Raw genomic sequence first — 13977 nt, 5'->3', positions numbered from 1 at the left:
GAGCTCTAGAGAGAACTCCGCGACATCTACGAAGAGCAGCCTCTGCAAAACCAAAGTGCTTGAGCAGCGCTGTGTGCTGGGTATGTGCTTGGCACCTGTCTCAGTGACAAATTTGCACGTTTTCCCCTGCAGGAAGCAGAGATGCTGTTCCGGAGGCAAATCACAGTGATCTGATGACCTCTGCACCCTCCCCAACATCTCCTACATGAAATCACCTTTCCAAAGCACCGTTTCCTCCACTGCTCTTTACTTACTGTTTTTTTACAGGTCTCCTTAAACCCCAGAATAAACACAGTACCTCTGGATCTTATCTCCTGTCATGCTGAGTTTTCAGGAATTAGACCTGGGAGAAGTTGTACTGAGGGACGTGGTTTAGTGAGAACTGTTGGTGATGGGTGGATGGTTGGACTGGGCGATCCCATGGGTCTTTTCCAGTCCTGGTGATTCTGTGATTCCGTGATTCTGTGCTGGGGCAACAGGAGAAGCCAATGGGGAAAATCAAGGGAAATACCTAAAAGGAATTAAGGAGTTATCCTTTAAGGAAGTGAGAAGACCAGCTACCCAGCTGAAGAGCTTCTACACCAGTGCACACAGCTTGGGAAACAAACTGGAGGAGCTGGAAGCTACTGTGCTCCTGTAAAACCACAATATAGTTGCTGTCACCAGAACCTGGTGGGATGATTATCTTGACTGGAGTGAACAGTGAAGCAGGAAACAGATGCTCTACTGGAATTCGGAAGAAAGGGGGGCTAGGAGGGGGATAGTTAAAGGTAGTTTACAGAAACAAGGAAGGGAAACTTAAAGGTAGATTATAGAAATAAGTAAAGGAAACTTAAAGGTAACAAGTAAAAGAAACGGGGGGCCTGGGAGAGCAGGGAGGATGCAGATAAGGAGTGAGACCTCACTGGACGACATCAGGCAAGGAGGAGAATAGATACTGTAAATACCAGAAGAGGAGTTGCATCCCCCAGATAAGAACAAGAGGGGGTCTGCATGCTAAAGAACTATTGAATATGTATCAGAATTCCAAGAACTATTGACTATGTATTAGAATTCCAAGAAATCATTGACTCTGTATTAGATGTACCTATATCTGTGTCACGATTTTACAGTTCGGGGTGCAAGTTTGGTGGAGCTATCCCCCTTGCACCCGGCGCTGGAATAAACATACCTGCTTTATAACCCATCTCTGGATTATAGAGTTTTATTCCGCAAGTTAGGAGTGTGCCTATTGGTGGCTACAAGCTGTTCAGAAGGCACAGGTGAGGAAGGAAGGAGTGGGCATTGCTACCTACACAGGAAAGAACAGAATGTGAAGAGCTGTCCCTAAAGAAGTCATATGGGTGACAGTTAAGAGACCAAGGCAGGAAAGGGAGCCTTGTGAGCGGTGTCTACTATAGGCCACCTGATCAGTCAGAGCCTGTTGATAGGCTCAGGAAAGCCAAAACCCTGCTTGAATTGACATATGGCATCACAAGGGATGCCATAAAGAACACGTAACTCTTCTACATGTACCTCAACCAGAAAAAGAAAATCCAGGAGGGCGTAACCCCCTTGTCAGTGACACACGCAGGCCTGTACAACAGACGAGGAGAAGGATGAGGAACTCAGCAACTTTTTTTGCCTCGCTCTTCTCTGATAACTGCTCACCACACAGCCCTCAAACTTTGGGTTTGGTAGGAGGGGGTTTCGGAATCTACATCCTCACTGTAAGCAAAGATCAGGTTCATGAGCACCTGAGGAATCTGAACATCCACAAGTCTATGAGTCCCAAGGAGATGCATCCCAGCCTCCTTGTCCTATAGCTTTCCAAATTGCATCTGCAGCCCGTTGTTATATTGTTGTAGTATATTCTGGCTACAGTATTGCCAGCTGTAGCAAACAATCCATTGGCTTTGAACGATGCCATCAGCCAGCAGACCCTTGCAGCACAATGCTTAACCTCTCTCTTAGTGAGGATATGCAGGAGGGGTCCGCTAATTGCCTGTTCTTCAGCAAATGTGCTCTACCCCATCCTGCCCTCGGTTGTGTTCACCACTCCAATGACCAGCGATTTCTTTATCCCAGGTCAGTCCAGCTGACCCGCTCCTGCTGAGGTCTCTCTCTGCGTCGCTGTGCTGGTCCCGATATCACATTGGTGTCACTGTTTACTGGGAGAAACGGACTCAGCCACTCCAGGATTGAATAGCAGAGACACTTTATTGGAAAAAGAGTAATTCTCATAACCATAATTCCTCTGATTGGTTGCAGCAATAAAGCTGTAAAGCCCTTCTACCACTGATTGCTTAGCATACAGTGAGCATGTGGTGTTCGAGCACACAAGCTTTCTCTCATTAACTGGCTACAGGCAGTTTCTTTTCTGGTCATGCTTCACAACTTCTGTGTGTTGTGCTTCCACAGCTGATACTTCCCCAAGCCGAGAGCAGTCCTGGTAACAGGATGGCAGCCAGCACGAGGTGAGTGCAGGCATGGGGTGGGCACGAGGAGGCAGAGAACCCATGCTCAGGCTCCGCCCCGCAGCGTGTCACAATTCCGAGGGCGGGTGGGCAGCATTGTGGTGTCATCGTGCTCAAGCTGTGAGTTCAGAGAGGTGACCCGCCTCTGCCATTGCGGTCGTGACCAGCGTTTAGCGATGGTTGACAGCAGCTCTCTCGTTGTCCTTATAACCCTTGCCCTTCTCTACGGCCTCATGTTTCTTGTGGCCGGAGTTATCGTGCTCACTGTAGCCCGAAACCTGCAGGTAGGGGATATTTTGAGGGTGGGGATGACTTGCATCTGGGGGATTTGGGGCTGGGGGAGTCGGGAGCAGTTTTTCGAGACCACCCAGGAGCATGACTCAGGAGCCATGTCCGTGTGTCCGCAGGCCGGCAGACGACGCTTGCGGTTGAGGAAATGGTGGCAGCGAGCAGCAGCACTGAAGCCAGGTAGGTCCTGTGAGGGCCAGCCCATGCCCCAGGCCTGCCCAGGAGCATCCATCTCCAGGCTGGGCTGAGCCTCTGGGAGCAGCTAAGCCCTGTTCATCGTTCACATGTATCAGCACCAATGTTCCTTCTAAATTTTAATAGTTTAATTTAAAAAGGATGTGCCTGGCTCAGAGCATCTCTGGAGCTCCTGTTGCCCTGTGGCTCAGTGACCTTCCCTGTTTTACAGGTGCCAAGAAACACTGCAAGCCATGGAGCCGCTGCAGTAAGGCTGACCAGGAGCTCCAGCAGCTGCTGCTGTCGGAGCTGCCTGAGCTCAGGCCTGTGCTGGGCCCTGACTTCCTGCAGGCAGCCTGGAAGGATCTGGAGGAGCTGGTGGAGCGGAACAGCCTGCCATGTCACTGCTGCACTTCAGCTGAGATCCAAAGCTGCACTGGAAAAGGCAACATCGACTCCTTGAAAGTAGCCAGCAGAGCACAGGCAAAGCTGTTGCCAGTCTGCCCCACTGGATGCCTGTGGTGCGCTGATACCTACAGAGCCCTCACGGTCCATATGGCCCGGAAAAGCCTGGAAGTGCGCATGGCCGCCCTGCCCAAATTGCTCTTGATCTCCCATCAGCTGGCACGGGAAAGACAATGCAGCCATGTCCTGCCCAAGCCCATCAAGCCAGGGCAGACCCAGGCCAAGGGCAAATGCACTGCAGGCAGCGTTCTCAAGAAGAAACAGAAGAGTGACCGTGGTGTACCCAGCCCTGGAGATTTCCCCATACTGATGCCATGCGCCCCCTATATTCTGCTGCCCTGGGACGTGGGTCAAGCCAGGAAGACCATCCAGCAGAAGGCTCAGACTCACAGCCAGGGCCAGGCTCAGGCACAGCAGCATCCCCAGAAGCAGTGCTGCCCCCAGGAGTCGGCAGAGATTGCTTTGCCTCCGAGCCACGCAGCAGACAAGGAGCAAGAGCATCCCACAGCTACCGTAGCGCTTCCTGGCTCAGACAACACATCAAAGATAAAGGATGCCAGCTGTCAGACAGACTGTGCAGGCTTTTGCGTGACTGACATCAAATCCAGGAGCCAGTGCGTCAGCAAAGCGCATGCTGTCATCTCAAAGCTGCAGCTCGGTCCGAAGACCTTTGGGAAGCTTTCCATGCACGTGGCCAGAAAATGCCTGGAGATAAAGCTTCGCTGCTTACCTGAGTTAGTGCGGAAGTCCATGTGGCGGCAGCGTTGGATGTCCCGCACCCGCCCAGCTGGCACCATGGCATCAAAATCCCAGCTGGTTAACAGATACTTCCCCATCCGTCGGTCTCGATTCCTGAATGAGAAGCGCGAGACCCTGGAGCTGCACATCCGCTCCCTGAAGTTGAAGCGCTGTGAGAACCTCCTTATCTCAGGCAGTCCATCGAAGCCTGCAGTGTCCCAGGAGGAAGAATCTACCAGCTCGTATGTGTCTGCAACATCCGTGGCATCTTGGGCTGAGGTAGGCCCCAAAGGACAAAAGCAGCGGGCCCAGTCGAAGAAGTCCCCTAGCAGAGGCAAAAGCAAGCGGAACGCCGAAGTGAAAGGCCCTGGCTTTCCAACTGCCAGACTAGTGTTCCGATACTGCCCTGCACTGTGGCCCGAGCAAATAGTACCTTGGTTTTAGGGAAGGCGTGCGTGACGAATGAAAAGCCACAGGACATTGCTTCTAAGCTCATTCACCTTAGCGACAAGTCGAAGGAGGACAATGCACCTTCTGCAAAAAAGACGTTTTTTTTTTCTTTTCTAGATAAATAAGTGTGTCTCTTTATCTATTTCTAAATATGTATTTTTTTATCTATAAATAAATTTTTCTATTTTTCTAAAGTAAGTGCCTAAGAGCTTTCTCTACGGGGGCCCTCCTGGGGATTGAGGGGGGAGATGGGCTCAGGATGGAAGCTGTGCTGTTGCACAGGAGGACGTGCAGATGAGGATTGTAAAAAGTTTGTAAATGTTCGTTCGTTGTGTTGGTTGTAGAAAGTTTGTGAATGTTTGGGAAGGTGGATGTTGCTGAGGGGCGCTGTGCGGGAGCGGGGTCGAGCGGGCTGCCGGGTTTTGTAAGCGCCCCTGCGGCTCCTGCTTGCGCCGCTCCTGTTTATGCTGCTTCCCCCCCCACCCCCCCACCCTGGACTGGTCTAATTCATGACAAGGAGAAGCCCCGGCAAGTTGGCTGGAGCTTCTCCTCCCCTGTGGCCGTGCCCTGGGTGCAGCTTGGGGCTTTGTTGACCCATCTGGAGGCACAGCACCAAGTCCTGACACCGCATGGGACTGCAGGCTCCCACAGCACCAGGAACAGGCCGTCAGCTCCTTCTGCAGGCTGGCACATTGACGTGCTGCATGGTTAGTCCTTTGGTCACCTTGGCCTGTGATCCAGGAGTCATCCCAGCCTAGTCTGTGGGGATGGGGATGGGGAAAGCAGCATGAAGCTGGGATAACAGAATCACAGAATCACAGAATGACCCGGGTTGGAAGGGACCTCTAGGATCATGTAGTTCCAGCCCCCCTGCCTAGCAGGTCCACCAAACATACACATTTACTAGATCAGGTTGCCCAGGGGCCCATCCAACCTGGTCTTGAACACCTCCAAGGACGGGGCATCCACAACCTCCCTGGGCAGCCTGTTCCAGGGCCTAACCACTCTCCTAGTGAAGAACTTCCCCCTAACATCCAACCTAAATCTTCCCTCTTTTAACTTAAAACCATTTCCCCGTGTCCTGCTATTGTCAGCCCTTTAGAAGCGTTTACTCCCCTCCCGGGAGTAAGTTCTCTTCAGGTATTGAAAGGCTGCAATGAGGTCACCCCGCAACCTTCTCTTCTCCAGGCTGAACAAACCCAACTCCCTCAGCCTGTCCTCATAGGGGAGGTGCTCCAGCCCCCTGATCATCTTCGCGGCCCTCCTCTGGACCCATTCCAAAATCTCCATGTCTTTTTTTGTACTGTGGGCTCCACACCTGGACACAGTACTCCGGATGGGGGCTCACAAGAGCCGAGTAGAGAGGGACAATCACCTCCCTATCCCTGCTGACCACCCCTCCCCTGATGGAGCCCAGGATTCCATTTTCTTTCCGGACTGCCAGAGCGCACTGCTGGCTCATATTGAGTCTTCCGTCCATCAGGACCCCCAGGTCCTTCTCTGCCTAGCTGCTTTCTGTGTCCACTCCTCCCAGCCTGTACAGGTGCCTGGGGTTCTTCCGGCCCAAGTGCAAAACCTTGCACTTTGCTGTGTTGAACCTCATTGGGTTCACCCGAGCCCAGCTTTCCAGCCTGTCGAGGTCCCTCTGGATGGCATCCCTTCCTTCTACCGTATCGACCGCACCACTCAGCTTGGTGTTGTTAGCAAACTTGCTGAGGGTGCACTCAATTCCCTCATCAATGTCATTAATAAAGACACCGGTCTTTAAGACAGGTTAAAGAGCACCGGTCCCAAGACAGACCCTTGAGTGACACCGCTCGTTACCGGCCTCCACCTAGTCTTAGAGCCATTGACCACCAACCTCTGTCTGCGGTTTTTCAACCAATTGCTTATCCATTGAGTTGTCTACCCATCAAACCCATTTTCCTCCAATTTGGAGATAAGGATGTGGTGGGGGACCATGTCAAAGGCCTTGCTCAGGTCCAGGTAAATGACATCAGTCGCCTTCCCTTCGTCCACCAACGCTGTCACTCCATCATAGAAGGCCACAAGATTAGTTAAGCATGACCTTCCCCTGGTGAAGCCGTGCTGGCTATCTCGGATCACATGCTCATTCTTTATGTGATCGAGCACGTTGTCCAGGAGGATCTGTTCCAAAATCTTCCCAGGCACAGAGGTGAGACTCACCGGCCTGTAGTTTCCCGGGTCCTCCCTGCTCCCCTTCTTGTATATGGGAGTGACGTGACCCTTCCTCCAATTGTCCGGGACCTCACCTGACAGTCATGACTTCTCAAATATGATGGAGAGCAGCTCGGCAACCACCTCAGCCAGCTCCTTCAGGACCCTGGGATGCACGCCATCTGGCCCCATAGACTTGTACTCATTCAGTCTAAGGAGGCACTCTAGGAGTTGCTCCTCCCTTACAGTGGGGAGGGATTTACCTCCTTGGTCCTCACATAGAGGTTTGGGGATGCAGGGCTTAGGGACGTGAACAAGACTAGAATCCTGGCCACCGGTGAAGACCGAGGTGAAGAACTCATTCAGCACCTCAGCTTTCTCTTCATCTGTTGAAGCCAGTTCTCCTTTTAAATTTACCAAAGTAGGTACGCCCGTTTTGGCTTGTCTCTTCTGGCCAATGTACCTGTAGAAGGTTTTCTTATTGTTTTTCACGTCCCACAGGAGCATCCCCAGAAGCAGTGCTGCCCCCAGATTGCTTTGCCTGTGTGCAAACTTGTCTGCTGCGGAGATTGCTTTGCTCCTTGTCTGCTGCAGAGATTGCTTTGCCTCCAAGACACGCAGCAGACAAGGAGCAAGAGCATTTGAGCAGCAGATACGTTGCAACGGGGAGCTGCGCTGGTGGAAGGTCAACCGGCTGAGGAGCGTGATCCTGGTGTTCCTGTGCCAGGTGGGGCCGGACAGGGACACCCAGATGCAGTGCATAGAGCACGCCCTGGTACCCATCACCAGCAGGTGCTGTCGGAGCTGCCGGGGCGCAGGCCTGTGATGGGCCCTGACTTCTTGCAGGCAGCCTCGAAGGATCTGGAGGAGCTGGTGGAGCGGGACAGCCTGTCATGTCACTGCTGCACTTCAGCTGAGGTCCAAAGCTGCACTGGACATCTGCAGTACCATAGCGCTTCCTGGCCCTGGCAACACCCGGAAGCTAAAGAATGCCAGCTGTCAGACAGACTGTGCAGGCTTTTGTGTGACTGACATCAAATCCAGGAGCCAGTGCGTCAGCAAAGCGCTTGCCGTCATCCCAAAGCTGCCGTTCGGTCAGAAGACTTTTGGGAAGCTCTCCATGCACATTGCCAGCTCGCCGCTCCTGTTTACGCCGCTTCGCCCCCCCCGCCCCGGATTGGACGGACTCCGGACTGGGAGCGGAGCCACCTGGCCGCAGGGAAAGGGGCGGCGGGAAACAACAGCCCCCAGCAACAAGAAAGAGTAAAGCCTGGTAACAGAGACGGCGCAGTCGCAGAAGCACGAGAGCCCGGCCACTCGGAAGAAATGACTATAAAAGCAAGTGGCCAGATGGTGGGGGGCTGTTGGCTCCCCGGGCCGGCCAGCGCTGTGGTACTGCTTGATAGCTTACTCAAATTAAATAAATTATTTATGCTTTGGAAGCGGATTTGGTCTAATTCATGACAAGGATAAGCCCCGGCAAGTTGGCTGGAGCTTCTCCTCCCCTGTGGCCGTGCACCAGGAACAGGCCGTCAGCTCCTTCTGCAGGCTGGCACATTGAGGTGATGCAGGGCAAGTCCTTTGGTCACCTTGGCCTGTGATCCAGGAGTCATCCCAGCCTGATCTGTGTGGATGGGGATGGGGAAAGCAGCATGAAGCAGGGATAACCAAGGCTGCTGAATAGTGTCCGTTATCCTCCCAGCACAGGCAGCCACCAAAGAGCTCCCTTGCACTGGCCACACCGTGCATATGGAAAGAATAGGGTTCTTGCACTGCTGATGCAGCTTCTGGTCACTCCCACTTATCTCTTAGGCAGCCTGGAAGGCCAAGCATATCCTGGGCTGAATTAGAAAAGGGGTGGCCAGCAGGGGAAGGGAAGTGATTGTCTCCCTCCTGTGAGGCCCCATCTGCATCATTGCATCAATAGACAAGGGAAGAGTCACCCATGCCTATCTATCTTGACTTCTGTAAGGACATAGAGATTTTGGAAAGGGTCCAGAGGAGGGCCACGAAGATGATCAGGGGGATGGAGCACCTCCCTTATGAGGACAGGCTGAGGGAGTTGGGTTTGTTCAGCCTAGAGAAGAGAAGGTTGCGGGGTGACCTCATTGCAGCCTTTCAATACCTGAAGGGAACCTACACCCAGGAGGGGAGTAAACGCTTCTAAAGGGCTGACAATAGCAGGACATGGGGAAATGGTTTTAAGTTAAAAGAGGGAAGATTTAGGTTGGATGTTAGGGGGAAGTTCTTCACTAGGAAAGTGGTTAGGCCCTGGAACAGGCTGCCCAGGGAGGTTGTGGATGCCCCGTCCTTGGAGGTGTTCAAGGCCAGGTTGGATGGGGACCTGGGCAACCTGATCTAGTAAATGTGTATGTTTGGTGGCCCTGCTAGGCAGGGGGGCTGGAACTACATGATCCTTGAGGTCTCTTCCAACCTGGGTTATTCTGTGATTCTGTGATTCTGTAAGGCCTTTGGCACAGTAATTCACAACATCCTTTTCTCCACATTGGGAAGATATAAATTTGATTGGTGAACTTTTCTACAAATGAAGAGTTGGATGTAGGATTGGGTCCAGAGAGAGCTGGTCAGTGGCTCAGTGTCTGGATGGAGTTTGGTGATGATTGGTGTCTGCCAGGGGTTGGTGCTGGGGCTGATTACCTTTAATATCTTCAGTAATGATACTGACAGTGGGGTTGAGTGCACCCTTAGCAAGCTTGTGGATGGCACCAAGCTGTGGGGTGCAGTTGACATTCCAGATGGACGGGATGCCATCTGGAGGGACCTAGACAGTGCTGAGCAATGGGCACAAGTAACTTTATGAGATTCTATAAATCCAAGTACAAGATGTTGCACCTGAGCAGAGGCAAACCCAATACCAATACCACCTGTGGGATGAAAGGATTCAGTGCAGCCCTGCCAAAAGACACCTGGCAATGTGCCCTTGTGTCATGGTTTTGTAATGTTGCTGTCAATATTCCACATCACAACATCATGTGCAGTATGGATCACTGAAAAGTTCATACTCCAGTTCCGTGGAATAAGCCCTGAAGTTTCCTGTTCATTGTGGGAGAGACAGAGCAGATAGCCATCAGAGGTCCCTTCCAACTCTGAGGTTTCTGTGATTCTATAATTCTGTGAAAGCTTAGCACCTTAGAAGACAAACATTCAAACTATTAGACAAGCCAGGTACTTGACCAGGAAATTAGAATTTGGAGCCTACTAAGTGAATTATCCTCAATGGGAAATTCTGTTATTGTCTCCAGAGAGAACAGACTTTTATTCCAGTCAGGCAGTTATCCCATTTGTTCCCTTCTCACAGGATTTCACTGTTTGGTTTTGTTAGTTAGTTAGTTTGTTTTTTAATGGTCAAATATTCTGTTATCAGAATACAATAAATTAGTATTTGCTACCATCTAGTGGTAGCATTTATTTTATTGCCTCTACATGCTTTGTTCTGCAATAACGTTCTTTTCTCCTCGGAAATTCCTAAGCTGATCTTGACTTCATGCTTCTTTGCAGTAGTAAAGGCAAGGAAGGAGAAGCCTGCGTACTTTTAGTGATGGATCTTTTTACATTCATGGTGATATTTTTCTCTTCCTTTCCAAATGTTTTTTTCTTTAAAACAAAGAGAATTTTGTCTTCAGCTTTTTCTTGAAGGATTTTACTGACACCACTGCGACATGGGATGACGACATCCAAGGTACGTTAGGAGCTAAACTTGTGCTTTCTGCCCCCACCATCAGTGAAGGAAGGGTGTATTCAATGAGCTAAGTGAAAAGAACACTTCAGTATTTGAAGAACGTGAAAGCAGCATTTTCTCAGTACAGCTGGACACATTTCCAAGACAAGAAAAATAAATAAATAAAGAGCTTCAACAAAAATAAAGAGCTTCAACAAACGAATAAATAAACAATCCCATTTAAATCCATGCAAGAAATTGCATGGATTTTATGTTGGGGTACTAAGTTGTTGTTGTAAGGATTTATGAGTGCATACAATTGTTCTGAGTAGATGGACTGTTCTAGAATAGCTGAGTTGGGCCTGTAGGTTAAGAGTTAGTGGGCGGGGGGTTTAGGTAGGTGTGTGTATAGGTTCTTTTGCGTGCATCGGGTTTTGCCTAGTGGGTGTACACGTCTGTGTGGGATTTAGGATGGTATATAAGGAGTGTGACGCAACAATAAATTGAGAGAAGACATCATGGCGTCCATGTTTGTGTCTCTCCCCCAGACAGTTGAGGTCCTGGGATAAGTCAGGTTAGTTGGCGGATCCGTCAATTTTACTTATACAACAAAAATGAAACTATTCAAAAATATGATTCCCAGGGATGCTGCAGATGGATGCTGGTGTATGAAATCCTCACTTCTGTTATAGACCACGCGTGCTGTGCTGCTCCTCTGTTTAGCTCTGTAGGTACCGGGAGCAATTTATGTGTTTTGAAGAACTGTCCAACCTGATAACTCATCTTTGCCACATTAAAAGATAGTTTTGTTGATGGCTGTTGAGTACACAAGCTCTGATAAGACAGTGCAAAAAGGCAGCAGAAAAAAAAAAAAAAAAGAAAAAAAAAGAAAAAAGAAAAAAGAAGAAGGAAAGCTATGAATGTTAAACGTGGAAGGCTGCATTGTGCCCAAGTACCAGTGTGCAGGAAACATGGCCTGCAGCACTCCTGGGAAAGGGTGATGGAAGATAAAGAAGGCTGTGTCATAACATACCTTTGATGAAGAGAAAGCACTGGGAAAAACAGATGCGGCATCCCTGAAGTCATCACTCTTAAGCTTGTCTGAACCTTTTTTTCCTGCCCCTGCGTTGAGTACAGATACATGTTGGGCAGAGAAATGGCTTGAGAGCAGCCCTGAGGAGAGGGCTGTGGGGCTGTGGGTTGAGGTAAGATTCAATATGAGCTGGCAATGCGTGCTTGCAGCCCAGAAGGCCAACAGTAGCCTAGACTGCATGAAAAGAAGCGTGAGCAGGCTTTGAGCAAGCTGGTCTAGAGGGAGGTGTCCCCTCCAGCAGGAGGGCTCCCTGGGATCAGCCTTGGGAGCAGTGGGCATCCTGCAGACGGCACGGCTCTGGGAAGTCCCGCGCGTCCCTGCGCGCAGCGCGGCGCCGGCGGGGCTCCGCCGAACGGGGAAGGGGCGGCGCGACCCCGCGCCCTCCCAGGCACCCCCGCTGCGCCGCTGTCCCACCGCCCCCCGGGCCTCCGAGGGGCGAGCCGACCCGCCTCCGTCCCGCGGGGGCCGGCCGTCAGGGAGCCCGAGCCCGCGCCGCTGAGGCGGACGGAACCGCCTCTCTTCGCCCCGCCGTTGGCTCCGACCGGGAGCCTGTGTGAGGCCGCCGCTCCGCAGTGGAGCCGCGGCCGGGCGGGCGGCACCGGGCATCGCTATGGAGAGGAACCCCATCCCGGTGCTGACGGTGCAGACGACGCCCTACGAGGACCAGCGGCCGACGGGCGGCGGGGGGCTGCGGCGCCCCACGGGGCTCTTGGAGAGCCAGCGCAACTACCTGCCCAGCTTCGTGCAGAGCCTGCTCTCCTCCGTCGATCTCCGCGACCGCCAGGGCTGCACCATGGTGGTGGGCAGCGACGGCCGCTACTTGAGCAAGACGGCCATCGAGATCGTCGTCCAGATGGCCGCGGCCAACGGGGTAAGCTCTCCATGCACATGGCCAGAAAATGCCTGGAGATAAAGCAGCTGAGCCCTGTTCATGGTTCACATATATCAGCACCAATGTTCCTTTTAAACTTTAAGAGTTTTATTTAGAAAGGAGGTGCCTGTCTCAGAGTCGTATGTGACTTGATATTCTGAGATTCATGGAATCTCAGAACTGTGGGGGTTGGAATGGACAACTGGGGATCATCAAGTCCAATCCTGCTAAAGCAGGTTCACGACAATAGTTTTGTTCTAGGTTCTATCATTTCACTCAAGAATCTTGGTTGTATTTCAAATAAATTTTTGCATTGCTATGGAATTTGTGGGAGAACTTTGTCTTAGAGACTGTCATTGAACCGTATTACTAGCAGCAGGAGGAGTAAGAACATATCTCTGACACGAGTAACAAGTGACTTAAGGTTGCAAGTCAGGTAATTTAATGACTGTTATTTAGAGACATAATCTTAGTTTTCATATCCTCAGATTTCTTGTCAGAGGTCCAGTTACTTGTTTTGTTGCTTCTGTACTGGAAGAGCTTTTTCAATTCACCAAAACAAGCAAAAAATAAGAATTTCTCTAGCCTAGTTTGGTGGACTTTTTTTAGATACAGGTATGAGTTAATAAGGCAAACTAATCAGGTGACAAGTGCTGTGTTGCGATATGCTGAAAGTTCTGAAAATACTATAAACGATTTCAAATGTGATGATAGTTGTGTGGAAAGGAGTGCTTAAAGCAGCTAATGGTTTTACTCCATTTTAATGTTCTCCCTTTAGGTATTATATCTGTTGTTTATGCAAAGCATGGATTGCAGGTAAGATGCTGGATTTCCCACATGTTTTAGATAAACTGCTACCCAGAACAGCTGTTGCAATGATGTTCATTTTGGTTAATTTTTTTACAATTGCTTTAATTCTTACAACAAATAAGGATATATTTCGTTTACTGTGGCTCACTAGTACTGTGTTTTGAACAGGAACAAAGAACTGATAACCATGCAATTTTCAGCTTCTGACCAATGCAGCAGCATCTCTGCAAAGAGTTGTCAGGTTACTTGACATGTGATTCATGGAATCTCAGAACTGTGGGGGTTGGAATGGACAACTGGGGATCATCAAGTCCAATCCTGCTAAAGCAGGTTCACGACAATAGTTTTGTTCTAGGTTCTATCATTTCACTCAAGAATCTTGGTTGTATTTCAAATAAATTTTTGCATTGCTATGGAATTTGTGGGAGAATTTTGTCTTAGAGACTGTCATTGATCCGTATTACTAGCAGCAGGAGGAGTAAGAACATATCTCTGACACCAGTGTGGTAACAAGTGACTTAAGGTTGTAAGTCAGGTAATTGAATGACTGTAATGGCAGCTACGGGGAGGAGAGGTTAGAGGGTTGGACTACTACATACTGGATCGGATTAACAGATGATTTAGTTGCCTGGAAGTAGAATAAAATGTCAGGTAACAGAGGCATCTAAGTAAAGTGTACTGAAAGAACAGACCTACAGAACAGTGAGGATTGGTAAGTGCAGAAATAGTTTTTCATTTCTAGCTTTTTCATTTATAGTTGGCCATAAAAACAGTT

The 13977-nt window shown here is 50.3% G+C and overlaps 1 protein-coding gene and 1 long non-coding RNA gene across 2 annotated transcripts in view; one reads left to right on the top strand and one right to left on the bottom strand.

The window, feature by feature from the left end:
- The window catches only part of LOC146753972 (uncharacterized), a 147664-nt gene that overhangs the window by 81838 nt on the left and 51849 nt on the right, over positions 1-13977 (bottom strand). The window lies entirely within an intron of this gene.
- On the top strand, positions 1481-4770 carry LOC146753974 (uncharacterized). The gene is made up of 2 exons (XM_085528628.1): positions 1481-2456; positions 2864-4770. Exon 2 carries the CDS (start codon positions 3081-3083, stop codon positions 4563-4565), a length of 1485 nt encoding a protein of 494 aa, XP_085384754.1. The 5' UTR covers positions 1481-2456; positions 2864-3080; the 3' UTR covers positions 4566-4770.

Source organism: Coturnix japonica, chromosome Z (assembly GCF_054131305.1).
Source record: "Coturnix japonica strain WE chromosome Z, WE-NBRP24, whole genome shotgun sequence".
NCBI lineage: Eukaryota > Metazoa > Chordata > Aves > Galliformes > Phasianidae > Coturnix > Coturnix japonica.
The sequence above is the reverse complement of the archived record's forward strand: the minus strand, read 5'-3'. Positions and strand labels throughout refer to the sequence as shown.